The sequence below is a fragment of the Sylvia atricapilla genome, chromosome 6 (genome assembly GCF_009819655.1).
Source record: "Sylvia atricapilla isolate bSylAtr1 chromosome 6, bSylAtr1.pri, whole genome shotgun sequence".
NCBI lineage: Eukaryota > Metazoa > Chordata > Aves > Passeriformes > Sylviidae > Sylvia > Sylvia atricapilla.
This window is the reverse complement of record NC_089145.1, coordinates 46,750,433-46,771,370: the sequence shown is the minus strand read 5'-3', so window position 1 is coordinate 46,771,370 and position 20,938 is coordinate 46,750,433. Positions and strand designations below refer to the sequence as shown.

Sequence of the window (20,938 nt, the reverse complement as noted above, 5' to 3'; positions counted from 1 at the left end):
AAAAAAAAGATTCCAACAAGCTTTAGGATGGATTTACTGTGCTGTTGAACTACAGTGTCGTTCTTTTCTGCTTATGTTACTAAGTTATTATGTTTATCTCTGAATATAATGAAAATTAACTAAAAATTTGCTTTGCAGACATTTTAGAAGGCAAACTCTTGGCTAGGGAAAACAGCCTCAACCCAGCATTAAGAGTATATTTTTGAATGATTTTCTGGGAAAATTACATAACCTACACTTGGGATCCAAGCTACCATGGGGAATAGAGAAATTGAATGCATATGGAGAAAATGACAGTGTCTCTAATTGTGTTTCTTGTCATGAGTCTTGGAACATCAATAAATGTTTAAAAATGACATTTTTTTGAAAGGGTAGGAGTGCATTTTTCTGAAAGCATTAAGCAAGTACTTCAACTTTTTCAGAATGCAGCATAAAAGTTAACTGACAAAGGAATAGAAGATAATGAAAGTTATCCTATTTAAAACAATTAAATAAACATCTAGAAAACACTGGCAGCTTACTAAAGAAATACCCAGTGAGTAATTTCAGTGGTTTGCTAGGCAACAGGTACATTGCTTGGGCTCCTAACATGTAGGTGACCTGAAATCTTGAAATAATTGAATCTTGAAACCTGAATTCTTGAAATATCCTGGCTCCAGAGGTGCACCAGGATATATATCTGTCCTTTCTTGTGAGCACCACCAGTCTCCCTGTGGCACCTTCTTATCCTTTTCCTGCCTCTGTGCCAGGAGAGGAGTCTCAGGTGTCTCTGTGCAGATGTGGCTGCAGGTCTTATATCCTAGTTATAGTTTAAGGATATTTTGCATGTAGTAGAATTAGATTTGGGGATTTGTCATAAAAAAAGTTCATTGTGATATGTAGATAGAATGAACTAGTTTAAACAAGTCAACGGATCTAGTGGACTATCCTTCAGTAAAACTCAGTACACTTTGCATTTTCAAAAAACAATTGACAGTTCAGTGTAACTTTAACCAAAGCTTACAGAAACTTAATGCCTCAGTGAATTGAGTTGGATAGTCATCTTTGGAGCTACAAAAATATCTGAGATGCTGACATTACTCCAAAGATAAAATGTACAGACTGATATTTACTTAATAATATCAATAAATCCTTCCATTTCTTTCTTCCTTCCTTTCACCCAGAATCATTTTGGGTGGAAAGTGTTCTTTTCCATCACACTGCAGTTGCATGGTTCTTTTTGATGTATCGCATTTGCACACTTCCCCCCAGCTCTGAGCTGCTGATTAATCTTATTAAGGAGTTGTACCCAAATTATACAACAAGGAGTCAGTGGGCCTTTTGGAAATCCTAACAAATAGCATTTAGTCAGCTGAGGAACACTGTGCTTATTGATGAGAGTGATGCTTTTAGAAGTGGCCTGCACAGCTGTTTCCTAATTGTTGAAAACATTTCAACTGAAAGCAGTTTCAAACATAATGATGCTTCTGTAGAGGAACCTTTCATGTCCCTGAATTATTTACAATATTGGTGTGCTGTGCTTGCTTTTCCATCTGCCTTTCATAAGCATGAAGAAAAAAATGAAAGTGCCTGTGATTTGCAGCCACATTTTTTCCTTGCTACTCAAAATGTTCCTGCTGAAGGTCAAATTATCAGACCTGGAGAAGAGACAGAGATGTAGGGTGTTTATGAGGAAACAGAAGAACTGCTCAAAAGCAACATGAAGCAATTTGCATTCAAATTTCAGGAAGAAAGGTTACAGAGGAGAGGAATTAGGAGATCCCCACAAGAGTCTGTGTGCACCTAGTGAGACGCAAGACAAGCTGGCCTTGGAATTAGCTGAGGTGTTTCTGAAACCAGCTTTTTCTCATCTTTTCTGAAACATTATATTTTCTGATACTTGGTAAGTGTAATAGAATCAAATAATCAATTTAACAAGTAAAGAATAGAATAGGAAAGCAAAGTAACAATAACTAGAAGGGCTGTGCATCCAGCAGAAACTACCTGGAAAAAGGGGCTCCTTGGCAAATAATGTTTGCTTGCATCTGGAAACTGTACAGAGCCTGAGTGCAGAGAGGACCATAGGAAAAAAAAAGTAATTAAAAAACCTCACTTAATATTACTGTCTAATGGAAGAATGAGGGAAGCAAACGACAAACTGGTGAATCTGCAGGATTTATTTCTGCTGTTTGAAGTACATGCAGCATCAATTTTTAATGGGATAGAGTGTACTTTTTGGAGAGAGAGAAGTAGGCTTTTTTTTTTTTTTTCTGACGACTCAAGAAGCAGAAGGAGGATGGATGGTGGGATAAACAGAACATGTGACTCCATATCCCAGGAAATTTGAAATTCAGCCCTAGAGAAATGCCTGTAAATTGCAAAGGCAGATGAACTCTTCAGGGAAAGGATAAAATAATGCCAGCCACTAGTGTGAAAAAAGCTTCCAGGCTGCAATTAAAGGAGCTCGAAGAGATTAATGAAGACAGAAAAAGTAGCATCTTATCCAGTGTGCATATATTAGACAGTGGCACGTGAAGTATGGAGTAAAACTCGTCCCTGCAGGCTGGGGCAAAGGAGGAGGAAGGGAGGGCAGTTCCCCGTGGCCCAGCTGGCAGAGGTGCTGTGGGGCTGCCCTGGTGCCTGCAGGATGCCAGGCTGAGGCAGGCTGGTGCTCCAGCCATGGCACTGCTGCTCTGGGAGCTGCTTTGCTGCTGCCCCCAGCACCTCCTGGCAGGCGTGGCCGCTGTGGCTGCACTGGTGGTTCTGCCAAGGGGGATCCTTCTGACAGAACTGGGTCAGCTGTGGGCACCTCTGCAGCTCTGAGGAGAATTGGCAGGAGGGTACAAATCTGGGACGGGGATGTGGGACGCTGGCAGGAGCCGTGTGGAGAACAAGGACGTGCAGCTGCACACGGACACCCAGAGGATGTGTGGGTTTGAATTAGTCCTCACTGGACCTGTGACTTCCTAACAAGGAAGGAACTCCCTTTTTCTCTAAAGCAGCAGAGTAGATTATCCATTATCCAAAACGATCCATTTCCAAGGACTAATGCATCTGATACTACTCATACCACCAGCTCCATTCAGGGCAGAGGGTTTCACTGGAAGGAGCATTCACCCAGAATGAGCATGCTGGTGTGCAGAGCTAGCTAGAGCACCTGTGTACCTCTTCTGTACAGACAACTGCAGACAGTGTAACTTGGTTTCAGGGACATTTTTGTACAATTTCAAGCAAGAACCAGGCACTTAAAGGTAAAGCATGAGTTGGAGTTTCCAAACGGAAGGCAAAAATTCAGGTGTGACGTAATTGACCATCAACTTCTCATTGATCCATGTTGCAACTTGGGAAGCTATAAACTTTTTTAAAGAAAGGTCTTCTCCAAAACTGGATTGCTGTCAGCATTCCTTGATGCAAAACAGTTCTACCTTCTCACCTCTGTATCTGAAGTGAATACAAAGTCTCCAAGCCACAAGAAACTGCTGATGAGTGTGTCCAGACCAGTGCAGATCATTTGATGTTTAAGGACTACAGTGTAAGAAGCTCCTGCCCAGGAACTGCAAGGGGTGGCAGATAGTCTGGAGGGAATGTGTCCTTGGGAGTGCAGTACAGGTGGCTTTGTGGAAAAGTGCTTCGATATGCACCTTGTGCACAGGTCATGAGTAGTCGCAGTGCTTGGGGACTGAGCTGCCTCCTCAGTAAGAACACAGAGTCCTTTTTGATAACTTTAGTATTCTCTTTTGCTCCAGGCACAATTCCTGAAAAAAAATCAGTTAAGAAACACCTTTTTTTCCCTCTCAGAAAAGAAGAGGCAGAAATAAAACCCTTTGAATTGAAAGAACATTCTCGTAAATTACCATACCCACAGAATGCATCAAATTCTTTTGAGAAGAGTCAAAAGAGTTTTCTTTGCTTAAAATTTTTCTTCTTGTCTTTGACTGACAACTTCTCTGCCCAGAGTTTATTCCAAAAGTGGCAGGATGCTCTTACAGGCCAAAGGCAAGAACATTGGACAGTAGGTGCTGACATGCCTGGAAGCAGAAGGTTTCTTGACAAACACGCAGTTGATGTTGTAGCATTTCCTTTTTAGAGCAAGTAAATACAGTGGTGACCTTGTCTGTCAAGCAGTTGCATTGTTAGGAAAACCTTAAATAGTAGCATTTTCCATATCCCTAGCTTCTCAGCAAACCTGCTTCACTACAAAAAGCTCTCCTGATGAAGGGAGGGAAAGAAGCGGGGTGTTCATACAACCTATTCAGCCCAAGGAAAAGCAGGCACAGCCCTAGGGAAAGCAGGCAGAAGTGTCTTTTTCTGATGTCCAGGAAAGAATTAGGGGTCAGGCTAAGATAAACAGATCTACAAAGGGATGGAGAAATAAATACTGGCATCAGTGAAATAGTGCTCACTGAGAGGGTAAGAGAAAGCAACTGCTCTTTGCTTCTAGTCCACATTGAGCAGACTGTTTCTGGCTTAAAAATATTCTCTATGGTGACCTGTCTGAGAATAAATTTGTGTTACTTTCCTGACTTTATTTCTGGCTTTTGATTTCCCACAGAGATCTGGAGCCTGATGGATTAGACCTGTTTCTGGGAGTAATTGTGGCAGTCAGGAAGGGCCCTGTATCTGGAATGTGCTTTCCTTGGCAAGCACTGGGTGGTGGCAACCTTCAGGGTGTGACAGGAGACCTATTTTTTTTTTTTTTTTTACTTTGGTTCTTATGCCTACTGCAGGGGTTTTTCTGTATGTCCAGCTTGGGATGGCAATATTTGTCTTCCACCCATGGGCTCTGTGATAGCTACACCATCTGAGACACACACTGCAGAAATTTTTCACAGCTGTTTTATTAACAGACAGCTGGTTTAACAAGGCCAGCTGTTTTATAAATAGATTAGTACATTTTAAATTAACAAAGGAATTTGTTAAAGCAGTTGACTTTAACAAGGTGTGTTAGTTTTTACCAGTAAGAGTGAAAGGCTTTTGCAGCAGGAAGCCAAAAGGGTTTTGTCCTTCCTTCTCCCTGATTTTTTTTTATTTTAATATTTCAGTCCATCTAATGGTCAGACCATACAAGGTTGTGCAGAGAAGACTGTAAATTGATGTCAGGTATGGTAACTATCATCTAGTTATCTGCAGTGGTGGAAGTCCTACTGTAGACTGGACAGAGCAGGCAATAGTGAAAAGGACAACCACACCCAGGCTTCTTGCCTTGCCACTGCTATATAAGTGTGAAAAAGCAAAGGTTTCTCACTTTTTCTTTACCTCCCAGGGTCTTTTATCCAAAGTGGTTTTTTGCTTCAGCCTAGAACATGTCAGTATGCCTTCAGCCCAGGTTCCCTCTGCCCTGTCCTACACCTGAGACTTGTGCACTGCAGTACCTGATATGAGAATGTGCTGGAGATGTGTCCTCACACAAAGGTCTGCCCAGCCAAGTACCTCTCTCTGACAATGCCAAAGGGGATACATGGTTAGTATTAGAAAAGAGCAAGAGTTTTCACAATTTCCTCATCCAGTCTGCAACCATTTGCAAAACAGGGACTTCCAGAGCCAGAAGGGAATATGCTGGTGAATTTTCCTTCTGTCACTGTGCCTCCCCTTGAGTTCTCACTAAATATGTTGAATCCTCAGTGTCTGGCTGTGAAGACTTCAACAGTGCAACTATGTGAAGAGGCAATTCTCTTAGTTTTGTTTCTAAACCTGTGCCCTGGTGTTTTCATTTGATGTTCCTTAGTTCTTTTGCTGGGAAAGACAGCAAATTAGTCTCTCAGTACCACTCATGAGACATCTCACACAAAGAGAAAAAATTATTCTGTCAAATCCTAAATCTTAGTTTCTTCAGATCAAATAATCTTACTCGTGCCACCACTCTTGTGTCAAAAGATAAGAGAATTGTTTTTTCTGCAAAAATACCCATCTGCCAGGTAAGCAGTCACAAGAGATTAGCATGATGTACCTCTGATCTGGTAGAGCATAAAGATAACAGGGCAAAGGCTGGTATCACCCACTGACTCTTTTTCAGAGCCAGCTCTTCCTAGGCAGAGACACAAGACAGCAATTACACCCTGCCAAACCCACTGCAACTTGGAGATCTTGTCAGGAAACATGCCAGGACCAGCGCTGCCTCCTAGTTGTAGGTGGATATTGGCAAGAAGTTCAATGCAGGGTAACCAGAAGGAATGCTGGAAATATGCAGCTCCTTCTTCTTGCACTCTAGATGTGAAATACTCACCAGCATTTATGCTGTATCCATGAGGAAACTGGGATTAATGCTTACATTAGTGCCTGGGTAAAGAGGGAAACCATGCACCATGGTGACTTCACAGATTTCCTCCACTGGCTTCCAGGAGCTCCTCAGGAATGTGTAATTCATCACGGCTTAACTGGTACAGCTCTGGATCTTGACTCTAGGAGTGATTGGTGCTCGAGTGTGCCAGGCATGATTTGAAGTCAGGATACAGTCCCTTTCCTGGAATGCCTCTGGTCCCTGGCTGAGCACCAACTGTCTCAGACTTGAGTAATTAGTCATGCAGCTCTATTTCAGTGCCAGAGGTTAAACATGTTTTAGGGCTACTGCTAAAGTCTGAGATGAGGACTTGCATGCATTGACTTTTGGAAGTAACTTGAACCACAGGTTAGGTTTGTTACATAATGTTGTTACATTATTAAAAATAGGTGGATCCTAAGAAATTGTGGGATTTGACTAGAGTGGGCAAGTTTCGGGGATACTAACTCAGCATTGATTAGCCCACCTCTGTACTTGAAGAAGAAACTGTTAGTACAAGATGGGAGTGGAGCAACTGTATTTAGAAACATGTTTCCAGGGAAACATTAGTTTCCCTGGAAGACAACCCTAAGACATGAAATTTTATGTGACTCTTGGGACAAATGTTAAGTTTGAAGACCTTTTTTTTTCCCTTACTTTTTATAGCAAGTACATTCTGCTCCAAATACATTCACTGCAAACCTGTATGGTGAAACCTATTTTAACTGTGGAGTTCAGTATCTCAGTGGATTTCATTAAGAAAAGGGCCCACACAAACTGCATTTCAAAGATCCATCTCTTGCATAGCAACTCAAATCAAATCAGCTTTCGAAACATATCCTGGCATACCATACTAAGTGTGATTTAAAAGAGCAAGGCTTGAGAGATAGCTTGGCTTCTTGTATGACATCAAACAAATCAATCAAATGTAACTTGTTTGTAAAATCAGTATAGTGATAATTTCTTAGCTTTTACCCTGAAATTGCATGGATCAATTTTATCAGTGTCTAAAAATCCAGAGGAAAAGGGTCAGTTTATACCAGCAGGAAGTTTTTCCTTTGACTGGCAATTCCTCCTGAAACCAGATGATTTCCTCTCTTAACCCCTTGGCAGCTTCCTTACCAGCAAAGTTCTCTAGAAGACTGCTGTATCTCATTAAGTGAGCAAAGTCTATGTTCTTTATGCAAGATCTCTGTTGAAATTGTAAATACTATGAACTCGTCTAAGTACTTTTTTTTCATTATTTTGTGGATTTTAATCTGCTCATAAACTCAAAGGTTTTATTTCTCTTCATATCTGTGACAAAAATCTGTTCTTTGCTATATAAATGTACTTCTATACCTGATTGAATGCAATTTTTTTTTAATGGAGAGAGTTGTCTGAAAGTGTCTAAGTGGAAGGATTTATATAATTAAGCTTTAAAATCTTATGTTTAGTGTCATAGAAGTAAATCAATTGGTTATTGTTTTTCCAGTGGAGACATAGAGACAATACTAGCATTTGTAAAACTCACCAGTTATCTCCATTTTTAATTTTCTGTCCAAAGTGGGAGAGGCAGATGAGATTTTTCTTGGGAACTTTAATGACCCGTGGTCCTTTCTTCTCATCTATTTATGTCAAAGTGTCTTTATTTGCTATATTAAACCACAGGTGAGGTTTAATGTGACCATCCCACAAAAACCAGCTATGAAATTAAACCTTTCCAATGTCAAAAGAACAGAGTAACTATTATATATTATTTTATTTGTAATGAAATTATCAGCAGATTAAATCTGTTTGCTTTATCAGACAAATAAAAGCTAAATCCTGATGCTTATCTTGAGCTGTGGGTGCTGTCAAGGAAGAGCCCCTGTGGGACACAGCTGTGCCCAGAATGCTGCAGGATGTGAGATGAGTGAGGAATGAAGGCTCTGCAGACTTTAAAGAGGTGTGCAGCATGTTGTGGTGTCATAGCATCAAATCCTGATTAAATTATATGCTTAGGGATTTCTGACAAGCTTTTTGTAGTTAATTGCCAGCCACGTGTTTCATCTGGCATGGAACTGTAAGTAATTACATTGCTGTCTTTGGTCCATACATGCTTTCTTTGCTTTTATCAACTGTTGATCTCCAGCAGAGCAGCAAAGCCCTCTTCTGACAATGTGTCTCCACTTAGAGGATTCCCACCTACTCTGCCCACACCACGGAAGATGAAGAGTGTTCATGTTATTGGTGTTGCTGTTGCTGACCATTTGAAAACAAACAAAAAGTGAAATTGCTGGTCTGTCAGCCAGATGCAGCTGTAGGCAATCGTGTGAGCTGACTGGGAGTAAAGCAACATGGAGCAAAGTTATTTTTCAATCAAATTAGGCTTTACTCCATTAATCCACTGAAGCTGCAAAGGCTGTTTTCAGTAGACTCGTCACTTTATTAAATGGGAGCCAAAGCCAGAGGAAATCCACTTAAGAAAGAAAAGTTAAACAATGTAATTCTGCAGCTGTAGCAATAAATGGAAATAGAGAAGGTATAGTTTCAAAGCCATTCTTACAGCTAAATTGCAGTCATAGTTATTAATGGAAAAAATAAACTAAAGGGTAACCGTGAAAAATCTCTGTGAAGTTACACTAAAACAGAATTCCCACTCTGACTTTTCTGGTGACTTTCTACAAATGTCACCTTGGTGAGCAAGGGAAGAATGGGCTGCTGATGAAGTTCAGTTGTAACATTTTCTACTCTGTTACAGTATCAGTAACTTCCAGGGTTAGTCGGTAAAAGGTGTTTCTGTCTTTACAACTTTACTGCCCTGGGGTCAATATACAGGTGCAAACGAAGCTAGCACAAGTGAGGCACACTGTTGTATCATGTCCCGTGGCATTCCTTCCTTGGCTGTGCGAATGTAGTTATTGATCAACAATTTTGGAATTGTTGGATAGATGAATCATGAAAGTCATCTTACAAATTCCTTGTTTTCTAAACACTAGGGCTTGCCTTTGCAGTCAGTGTTTGTGGGTTCGGTTTCAAGTTGGCTTCAAAGTTTGAATGATTGCACTGTTACAGATGAGAACCACAGAGCATGAAAATTTACCCAAGGCCTGAAAGGAATTCCCACAGGCATTTCAGATTTTGAGCCTTCTCCTTGACATACTTTACATAGGATTTTTTTGATAGAGGTCATGCTCTGGTAGCCATGACCTTCCTAGTAATATTTTGTAGCAGAGTCTAAATGCTGTTTTGCATTGAGAGTAATTTTTTTTTTTTTTTTTTTTTTAGTGATACCTCAGTTTCAAAGTAGCATCTTTTGCTTAAAGACTTGGTGTTTTCCTGTTGCCATGCAAGAGGCTGCAATCATGTTGTTGCATTCCTGATTTTTTTTTTCCTCTATGAAGATTTCATTGTGCTTCTAATCCTGAGGGGAGCTGACTGTATGATCATGTTTTAGTCATGATTACTCAATCCTCTGGTCTGACTCTGCTTGTGCTATGGGTGCTGCAAGTGCTTTGATGGTGCTCATTACCATGCACACTTCAAGCCTGCTAGAGTCCTTGGAATACTTAATAATGTCTTTCCATGATCTCCAAATGATACACAATGGGGATATGTGAACTCTGCTCTCAAAATCCATGAGTCACGTCTCATATTTCTGAAATGCTTTGTTTGCTTTAAGTAATTTCATACAGCTGTTAAGAGTAGAAACTCCTCACAAGAGTTAAGCTTCTCGACTTAAAACCAGGCTCTGAAAACTAAGTAGTTCCTGGATGGCATGAGCCAGGCTGATTGCTGCACAGGACCATGGCCATCTGCAAAATGAAAGCACCATGCAATAGCAGAATGGCTCTGTCCTGGCTCTAACACTGCTCTGTGAGATACCTGGGCTTCTTATAAAACAATCTTGTACAAGTCATATACAAACAGTCTTAAAACAACTTTGAAATCTCTAGGTCTGAACACAGGGCCTGAGTGAGAAGATTTTGTCATCTCATTCACCTGCAGTGCCAATGCCTGCGCTTGTACCAGCTCACCTGATCTCAGTGCTGGTGAAGGGTCTGCATGCAGAGCAGCCTTCCTTATGCTTCTGGTATCTTTTCCTATTTTACTGGATTGTCCAGCTCCTTAGGGACTGCCATAAGGAACTGGAGTGTGTAGTCCTGACAGCAGCAGTGTCCTTTCTGCTGTTCATCCATCAATCCATCTCATTCCCTATAGCTGAAGAAGAGTGGAGCCTAAAGTACTGGTTTTTTCCTGTTGGAGAGCCAGCTCTAAAGGTGATTGGAGGCCTAAAGAAGGTGGAGGTATCACCTATTAACCCTATCCAGCACATACCAGCATTCCTCTGGGCTGAAATTGGCAGGTGTGCCTGTCAGAGAGAGGAAAAAGAGGCAGAACAGAAGCTGACTGATTAGGGCTCTTCTGACTCCTACAGCAGCAGGAATGCTGTCAGCCCTCATGCTCTGCGTTACTGCCATTGCACAACATTCCTGATTTGATATGGCAAATGGATAAAAAAAGCACTAACCAGAATCCTGTTGTTAGAACTTGCAGTGAGAGATGCAAGGCAGTGCAATGTGGGGAGCAAGAGGGAGCTCGTGTGATAGTGTTTGTAAGTGCTCTTGGGCCAAGGGCTGCTGTACACAGCAGGCCAGCTCTGCTGCCAAAGTGGGGCTTGACACCCTCCCTCATGCCAAAATGCCTTTATTCCTCTTGCTAACGACTATGACATCTATTGGAAGGTCCTTTCTCTGGAATATCAGATTAACTTCTTCTGAGTACAAGCTAATATAGCAAATAAATGGCTTATGTCCCTTTTTGAAGTGTATCTCTTAAACACATCTCAGGACAGGTCATTATGCATGCTGGGCACAGTTCTTTGCTGGAAAGAAGATTTTCTTGCTGTGGATAATACTGTACATGAGGAATATCTCTCTGGTAAATGTTCTCTTTGGAAATGTCCATAAAGAACAGAGATATTTGCTTGGCAGTTAAATCCAAATGATTTTACATTTGCCTTTCCTTCTGTGTGGATAGTCCATGTTGTATGTGAAGGACAGCATGAGTTTTCATGGTTCCTGCCGTGTCCTCATTTGAAATTTGGAAAATAGTTGCAAAAAATAGCAAGGTAGAGAGGTGGTGACTGTCTTGGAAGCTACAGGTGAACTATTTAATAACAAAGTGAAGAGCCATGTCAGTGTCAGTGTTGAAGATGCATCAAGTATCTACAGCTCACTGTGCTGTGGTTTTTGATGACACTGGTTTAATGCCATAAAATGGTACTATTTTACTGTTGAATCCTCAGAACATGAGAGCTCATACACACATTGCTCTTCCTTGAGTTTTCATCCTGGCAGATTTGTTCAAACTTGCCTTCAGGCATATAGCTAAAATTGTGGAGCTCCATCAAGAGCATCAGTCAGTCACCTGAGGGCTGCATTTCCACATTCTTGGAGAGTCAGGAAAAGCTGGGATTCTGAGTGTTACTGCAGGCCTTAATTGAAACCCAGTCCAAGATTTTGTGTGATACCTTCAAGCTTTGATTGATTGGTAAGTTGTGCCAGCACTATTTCTGAACTATGTTCATACATTATAACCTGGTCTTAGTTCCTGCTGGAGCAAAGGAAAGACTGCTGCTGACTTCAGAAAAATAATTTCTCTGCTCACTTTTGGTAGTTGGATAGCATCACCCAGAATAATACCCAGGACTTGCAGCTCATAGTTCCCTGTGCTACCTAAAGCAGTGCTCACAGGGGTGCAGAGGGGACTAGGCTTTCTGCTGTGCTGCCCACAGAGCCTGTGTTAGTGCTAGAGGGGCCAGGCTTGGGGTCTTGTGGGGGACACTGCATGATTGACTTTGCTGAGCACTCAGAATTTTGCCATCCTTAGTTTGCCTGTAACTTCTTCTGTGGCAGGCACTCTTTCTAGAAAAGTAGGAGTAACTCTCTTGAGGCCTCCTAGAATACCTCCGAACTGGTCATTTAAATCAAATGGCAACTCCTCAGGAGTATGTACTGGTCACTGCTAGACATTTTATAAAATGCATCTTAAAAGAGATTTCTACTGTGGTTCAGCTTTTTATCCATTTTAATCTAACTTCAGCAGCCTACAATCTGCCTTCATCCATTTTTGAATGGTGGTTTCCTTGCACTGCAATACAGCACCTTAAATAGTGTAGCTCCCACCTCTTATATTGTTTTTGGTGTTCTGATCTTCTCTGTCCCTCCAAAAGAGTCTTGTACCCTCTACTTCAGATCACATGTCTGGCCCACAATAAACAAAGCGTCTGCTTATTCCTCCAAAGCAAAGAGGATTTTTCTCTAGTTATTATTAATCTCCATAAATCTCTTCAATCTTTTGCTCTTAGAGTTGCATATATTCCCACATGTTTCCAATATCCACCTGAGTACCATGCTCCTCACTCTGTTTCTTCTGTGCTGCTTATTGGCTTTGATAAAAGACATTAAAAAGATGAATAAGAGGGAGAAAGGCAGAAGGCAGTGTGGCTCTGGATTCTGCATATCCATCCGAGGCTGCTCCATTTCTTGAGGACACCAGTAGGTTTTGGTAGTCCCTGCACTGGGTTACCCTTTCTGGCTTTTATTACTACTCTTTTAGTACTGCACACATACAGTTTTTACTTCTGAAGCTCTTCTAGTGCTGTGGTGTCCAGAAGGCTTTGTAAGCATTCCTTCATTTGGACAGTGTATTGGCTGGGTAATCTCCACTTGTTTGGGGACAGTGGGGGAAGCAGAAATGAGAAATTTAGAAGCCACCAGCACTTCAACAAGCAATTCTTTGTGATTTCAGGGCTTTTGGTAGGTAGTTCTGTGACACATTTGTGGTTGCCTTTCCTTACCTGATTTTAGAAAGTGAAACTGTCTTTTAAGTTTCCCACAGGTAAAGGCAATTTCCTAAGAAGATTATACCACTCTGGCAGTTGTCTTCTCAGCCTTTCTTTACCATCCTGTGGTGCTTTAAAGATCTTGGTTAATAATAGTAAAGAGTTCAAATTTTGTGTTAAAGGCTGGTTTGTCTAAAGAAGCTCAGCAAACTGCCTGGAACTCTTCTGTGTAAAGTGGACGGGTTGCCAATCCCCTGCACCTGCATTTTCTTAATTCCACTCACAGGTTTAAATACAGGGGTTTCAAATGTATAAAAATACAGTTAAATGCCAACCTGTTAACATTAACTGACAAATACAGGAAACAGTGGGACTCTGGGCACGTGCTAGTTCTCATCTGATTCGGAATGTCAAGAAATAACCCTGACACATAATATGGGTTTTGTTTGGTTCCTTTGCTCATCTCAAATTTTTCAGGCTTTAGCACTGCTGTCAGATCTGATGTTTAGCAGAATATCTTACTGCATTTCAGATTTTGATGTTTCTACAAAGTTAACCAGTCAAAAGGATCTATTTTCCCTCTCTAGAAATGAAAAAGGATGTGAAGAATAAAGAATGCTTCACAGTTTAAGTTTTCTAGGTTTGCCATAACAAGTAAAGGTAGATGCAAAGTGGAGATGGATCTTGCCAGGGATCACTTAGAAGTGATACATAGCTACTGGTGCAGATACTGATATGGCTGTGGGAGCTGCTTCTCCATGTGGGAGGGAAAGGTTTGTGCCATGTCGATGTGAACTTTATTCAAGAATCATTTCTCTAACTGCTAAGAAGATATTGCTGACTGGTACCTGTCTGAGCATGGCAACTATGATTTTGTTAGTTTCAGATGGGCGCTCCTGATTTTATTTTTGAGCAAGTGTAGAGAATCTAACCAGATATACTCAAGTAGGTAGAAAAGGTGCAACAGATTGAAATTGAAGTTAAGAATTGTGCTTTAAAGCAGACTTCAATAAGCCACCAATGACAGAGGTGGGATATTTTGCCCACTGCAGAGCTGGGGACCTCAGTTCCTTTAAGAAACATCAGCAGTCCCAGGAGGTGAACCATTTGGAGAAGCCAGTGCTAGTGCAGCAAACATCATGAACTCTGGGTGAGGAACAACTCTTCAACCACAATGTTATGGTTGTTGTTTCCTTTCTCCTAATGGCAATTGTTGATAACAGCAAATCCTGTTTCTTTTCATACTCAGAAGGAGGTATTATGGTCCTTGAACAGTGTGTGATAAACTACAAGAACTGCTCTGCACACCCTGAAATCCCTTGCTGGATTCAATACTTAAGTCACTTTTTAGATCAATTTCAAACCCTATGAATTTAACCTAATTAATACTTTATTTGGGTCCAGCAATCTTCACAGTAAACACTGATGCCTGTTTCATTCAGAGTTCAGAACAGAATTGTATCTCTCTTTTTTAACCTTGTCAGATTTTGTTCCATAACATTCCTGGTATGTAAATGAGAAATTTTGTTAATCTGTTCAATAACATTTCCCATGTATATAAAGAGTCATGCGAAAAAAGATGTTTGCTTTGTGATTGAAGGGTACATGAAGGGGAATCTTTACCATCTGCCACTACTAAATTAGTTTTCAAGGGAAAATGTAAATCTCTCTTATTGGAAGCTATTTTGATCAGCTCTAATAGTAATATTTTATGTAGGATTTCTCTTCCAAAGCCCAATAGAATTTACAAGTAAATTCATCTAATTCTTTGGTAAGAGAAACATCTGTCTCAGACATTATGAGGATTGAAGCACTAAGCGTTTTTTAGAAATCTCATATTCATCCTGTGGTATTTGTCTGGTGCATGTAATCTTAATATACCAATTGCAACAGTAAATATTTTACTATAACCAGGCACTGAAGTCCAAAAGAAACCTGTTTAGCTGCAGCTAATGAAAATCTAATGCTTGGGATCTTACAGTGTTTGCGCTCTGCAACTTGAGTTTTAAAGAATTTTGAACCAATAAGACTTGGACTCTGCAACTTTGATGGAATGAAAAAGCCTCAAGCTTTCAACACCTGCCATAGAAATTTAATAAGGACCCTAATAAATGGGTCAGTTTCAACAAACAATTAACTTAACAACTTCATCTGGAGGGCTTAGAGGCCCTGTTCATAAGAGGTAACTTGAGAGCAGACTCATGTTATATAGTGTAGTTAGTGTTTCCTTTAGAAAACCAGGGTTTTTAAGATTTAATATTTCATGTGCTCCAGATTACATCAAATTGGCATATGGTACACAACAAAGCCTTCAACCCCTGTACAGATCAAACAGAAAATTTATATTAATCTTCTAAGCTGTTTGGGGGTTTCTTAGGCACAAGGAAAATACAGAATTTGCAGGAATTCATAAGCTTATAAAATTAATTTTGTGGGCAATTTGGCTAAAATTATTCATTTTATTTTGATTATGCCTTTAAAATTCACACTCCTACAAATATGGAGATTTTATGAGCAAGTACTGAGTGCTCACAGAACAGTGTTGCTGGACTGCACAGTTTACATGAGAGGAATGCTGTGAGCTATTTTTTCATCCTCTTGTGAAAACATGTAATAGAAACTATGTCTCTGTGCATTCATAGTTCAATGTGTTTAATGTAACTCTGCTTTGAGATGAAACAAAAGTACAAAATTTAATTGCACTTTTCCCTGCCCTACTTTACACATTTCATCTGCAACTCTCCGGTTCTTTGGCTGTCAGTTGCTACCCCCACACCCAGTCTCTCTTGCTCACTCCCTTTCACTTTCCTTACACCTTTAATCCTCCTTCCTGTGTCAGATGTGTTGCTTGCATGTGCTCTGTCCTTGGGCTGTGCACCTGAACTTTGTCCCATGTATTGTGTTTGAACAGTAGAAGGTCTCCCAGACAAAGATCTGTACTTCCCTAGGGTTGTCAGTATCCGGTATCCATCATCAACATCCTGGATCTAGTGCCTGACCACATACTCCAACTAATGGCATGGTCTTTATTTGCCCGTAGGCAATTACTTGCATCTATCATCATCTCAAATGAGCAATTTTAGGTAAAATCCATTTTCTAAGATGTCATTCTGGCTTCTTTTGTGAACGCTGTTTGCAGAGAAAGGAGTGTTCAGATTAGGTAGTATGATGCCTGGTAATCAGAAATACCTAAGCTGTGTCACAGTGCAGGAACACCATGAAGCCCAGTTTAAAATACAGTTCTCATTTTATTTAGTGGCCTGGAGTTCAAAAGTGGATTGTTCAATGTGTGTTCATTAGAGACTGATTGACTGCTTAACTCTATGAACAGGGGCTTAGGGGTGAGGAAGGCAGAAGGAGAGGAATTTGCATTTCCCAAGACTTAGGGTGTCTGAACCACATTCCGCTTTGGAGTTAGGCTGTAGTATTTAATTATCATGCATTTTCCCAGATATTCTTGCTGTGTAGTAAGAAGTGTCATTTTCTCCAGATCAAAGTCTTTGGCAAATGCTGGGATACATCCAGAGCCATGCACATTATGAACTGGTTCTGTGGTGGAACTGGACACTGGGTACTTACAAACTGAATATGGTAGGGCAATTATCCTGGCAAGTTATTGCCACTGAAGCCAAGGGTGGTTAAAGCATCCTCTGTCACAGTTATCTAACACCAGCGTTTCCATCTTGAAGACTTGCTTCTTGTTAATAGTGACTGTATCTATAGATGCTGAGCTTGTGGTAGAAGGAAGCTGGATTTTGTGATTATTGTAAAACTGGAACTTGGCAAGATATCTGGAAGGTAAGTTGTAAGTGGATATACAAGCCAGCTTGGCCTGTTGTGAAGGTTTTAATGTCATTTGATGATGATATCCTAGATGAAATGCTAATAGGTTTGGAAGCAAATTTGAGTGACCTGCTTTGCTTTGGGAGTAATATCCATACATGCAAATCAGGCAGGTTCCTGAAGCTATGTAATTACACACTGACAAGTGTTCTACTCAAATCAGCTTCCATGTTTCATAGTTCCTTGAAGTGCCCAGCCCCACGGTGGTGTGTCTCAGAGGATTATTCATAACTGGTTCTACAACAACAGAATAAATAGTATTTAGAAGCAAATCAATATTTGCTATCTCCAATTTGCTGTTGAACATAGAGGCTCTTAGGGATCAGCTTCCTGCAGGTGATGCAAACAGTAGTGACCTTTGAGGAGATTTGGGAGGGGGTGAAATGGCATTAGCAACTGCCTGAGGAATTTCTACTGATGGGGAAGGAAATAGTGCCACACAGGAAAGCAGCTGAACTCCCTTGTGTATTAGCAGCTTAACTTTGAATTTTACCAACTGGTTTTTGAACTAGCTTAGTTTTACTCTTTGAGGAATTAGTTGCCTTTGCCATAAGATTTTACAAAGCAGTGTATCTTTGTGAATAGTCAATACTGACTAGGGTGCAGTCAGGGCACTGAGCCAAATTCTGCCAAATTCTGCTGTCCTCTGGGACATAGTTGTGGGGCAGAGGGGTTATGTGTGGGTTATACAATAGGGTACACTCAATCCTAACACTACAGCTTTTCCTTCTCCAGTGGCTTCTTTCACTCTAAATTATTGCAGTTAATGCAATAATGCAAATGCCATGCACTTTGATACAAACACTGCCTGTTACACCCTCCTGTGAAAGCATGTTGTAGTTGGGCTTACTGGGAGATTGGGGAAGACCCAGCTCCTGTGAGTGGCCAGAATTTGTCTCCGTAACTTTTCTCCTACATCAAGATCTGAGCTGAGCTGATCAAAAAGGCACTTCCTGACTTTTTACTACCTTCCAGCATAACATCTTTCAATTCAACCCTCACAGCAGGCATCCTTCTTTTCCAGTATAGGATTTGTGTGCAGGCCAGCCATATGGTGGGTGTAATTATTATTTTATAATAGTGTTATTGCTCTCTAGCTGCCCAGTAAACACAGAGCAGTTTTTTGTAAATTATATATGTAAGTATAGGAACTTCGGACTTGAATGATTTTCTTCACTTTTGTATAATATTAGGTGTGAAGGAGAAAAAAAGATTCAATTTAATTTATAGAAACTGCCTGAAGTTTATAGAGTCTCTACAATCATCTTAAATGAAAAGATTGTGGAGAAGAGGGGCTGTACTGAAACTGGGAGGTCCACAACACCAGAGCAGAGTAGCAGTTAAAGGCACACATCAGTAAATAACCTGTGCTGAACTTTTCCCATTAATTCTGCCATCGAGCATATGGACTGCATTAGGGGTTTGTGTGCCTTGGGGATTTTATAAACACATTTCCTCTCCTTTCCTCTTCCCCTTCCAGTTACTGTTGCTTTAGAATTTTACAGAATCAAATAGTGCCCATCCTGGGGTCATCACTCTTCCTGGAAAGAAGCTGTTTGCCATAGAGACAAATTCATCTCAGAAACCTGTCTATGTATGCAAGTGCTTCCCTGAATGTGCCTTTTTTTTAATGTTTGGTGTGTGAGCTTCCCGAAGAAGTAATACCAGCTTGGCTCACCCATCCTATGAGGCATATGTGCAACTCCTGATTTGCATCGTGGCAGAATTTTTGCAGCAAAATTAGGAACCAGTGTGTGCTCAGTTTTATGGATAATCTGTAAATAAACACAGCTCTCTTTTGCATCCTTATTTACACTGAAAGTGAAGGTTGCCAAAGTGACTGGTGAAAAACACAAGAAGAAACCAAGCCTCTGATGATACCAGAAAACACTATATTTGTTTCTGTGAACCTTTCTGTGTTTCCATTTTGGTTGACACTGTAAATCTGTGTATCCAGCCCATTTGATCAGGTCTCTTTTTGCTTTTCTGAAGCCTGGCACTGGTGCCCATCCAAGCATTCCTCAGCATTTCAGACAAGTTTACTAGGTGGCCCTGCTACCTGCTGCTAGCTCCTCTGCGTGTTCTGCCTTCCCCTTTGCACCAACACCTGTATTTGAACAGAAAGAGGTATATCTGGGAACAATTCTGACTTAACCTCCACCCACTGTCAAAGGTTAATTTTAACAGCTCAATTGTCGAAGTTACACCCTGGGTGACACACAGCACTTCTGCTGCTCAGCCGTGGCTGTGGGAGTGAGTGCATGGAAACCCAAATCTGAAGCTGAGGAGCTGCAGAAAGTGAAGCCCAAGAAATATATGACACATCTCTCAGTTTATTGTACTTTGGGATTTGTAGGTGGTAAATGCTGTGGGTGTTTTACAGATACTCTGGAGTCCTAATGTAATTTACAGTTTCATTTGTAGAGAGCTGTTTCAAATCTTTGCACATTCTTCTAAGACTTTTTAAAAGAAAAGCCAAGAGCAATAATTAGTTTGGCATTTTCTATGTTTTCTAAAGCACTTAAAGGGTAATGACTTTTTTTAACCAATCTTAGAGAAAATCAGGTTTTATGGAATAAGATGACATAAAAGGCCTGAATGGACATCAGTGACAGATGTACTTCATGCTGAAAAGCTCTATTCCAATGCATCAAAATAAGGAAAACAGTTATACATATGATTAGAGGCTGCTGACCCTTTGTTTAATATTATCAAAAAGAACAATATTAAAATTTGATTTACAGAAGCTACTGCTTGGCCTATAATCAGTCTGACCAATAAAAGCAACCCAGACTTTTTCAGAATGTGATTTCCCAGTAGATAGGTTAGCTGTTTTTGTAGGGCTGAAGAAACACAAAATGGTTTTAAAATATATTTAATATGCTCTATGAGTAAATTGAAATACTAGCATATTACTAGTTTTAATGGGTTTTGTTCATAAATTGCCAGATTTCCTTAATTCAAGTGAAACTTGAGAACCACTTGAGAATAATTGTCTTTAAAGTGAAATATTACTTTGACAGTCTACTTCATTTATATTAAATATATGGTTTAGTTTTTTATATTAGAAGGTAAATGAAAGCTGGTCAGTAATATGATTCCTTTTGCACTCTTGCCATAGTTCACTATGGAAATGGATTCAGGAAATGGCAGATGTGATTAAAAACTCTTCAGCTGGCCCAAGAGCTGTTTGTACAGCACCCAGTGCACAGCACTCCTGGCAAGGAACAAGCACTCTAGTCTTATTGCAATATAAATAAAATGATTCTTCAGTCTGGAGACTTGGGATTTTGATTCTAAATGCGCTGGTTAGGAGACTGGGAAGATGGGATTTCATGAGGTTTTCCCATTCATAAGAATGAAGACAAAGTTGTTACGTTAGTCCTGTTTCCTTGTGCATGCAAGTACATTGGAATCCACACCAGCCCAATTTGCATGAGGGTGCCAGAGCAATAATCCTATAAATTGACATAGAAGGGTCAAGCTGCCTGCTCAGAGGGTGACAACACTGGAAAGCTGTGCACAGCACATGAATGTTTACCTTGCAGAAGCTAAACACTGCAGATTGCAAAACAAAGAGAATTTCCTTCCTCCTGCCTTAAAAATGCATCTACAAATCTATAGCTCATGTCTAGGCAAAGAATTTGAATAAAACACTGAAACTGGACCTTATATCTCCTGATTTAGAATGTGTTTGTTTTATTCACCAAGTCCTTATGAATTCTAACTCTTTTTGTGCATCAGTTTCTGAAATTTCCTACCAGTTTCCCCTCTTCTGGAAACTTAAGTGCTGTTCTTTGTTTCTGATATTTCTAGTCGAACGTGAAAATGTACAGAAGAGGACTTTTACCAGATGGATAAACCTGCATTTGGGAAAGGTAAGACTGACAAACAGTCTTATATTGGGCTACAAGGACATAGCCATTGCAGTTAACTCCTCTAAAGTAGTTAAACCTTGGAAACAAAGTTGACATCTGTGCATATAGGTGGAGAATAAGCCAAAGCTCAGATCTGGTTTCTGGATTAATTTAATTCTGTTTTCAGGCACAATG

General features: G+C 40.4%; 1 protein-coding gene across 1 annotated transcript in view; it reads left to right on the top strand.

Annotated features, from left to right (window-relative positions):
• CLMN (calmin) overlaps positions 1–20,938 on the top strand; it is a 75,574-nt gene that overhangs the window by 29,294 nt on the left and 25,342 nt on the right. Inside the window, exon 2 of the mRNA XM_066321813.1 lies at positions 20,703–20,764. Coding sequence (XP_066177910.1) covers positions 20,703–20,764 — 62 coding nt within the window. The remainder of the gene's footprint in view (positions 1–20,702; positions 20,765–20,938) is intronic.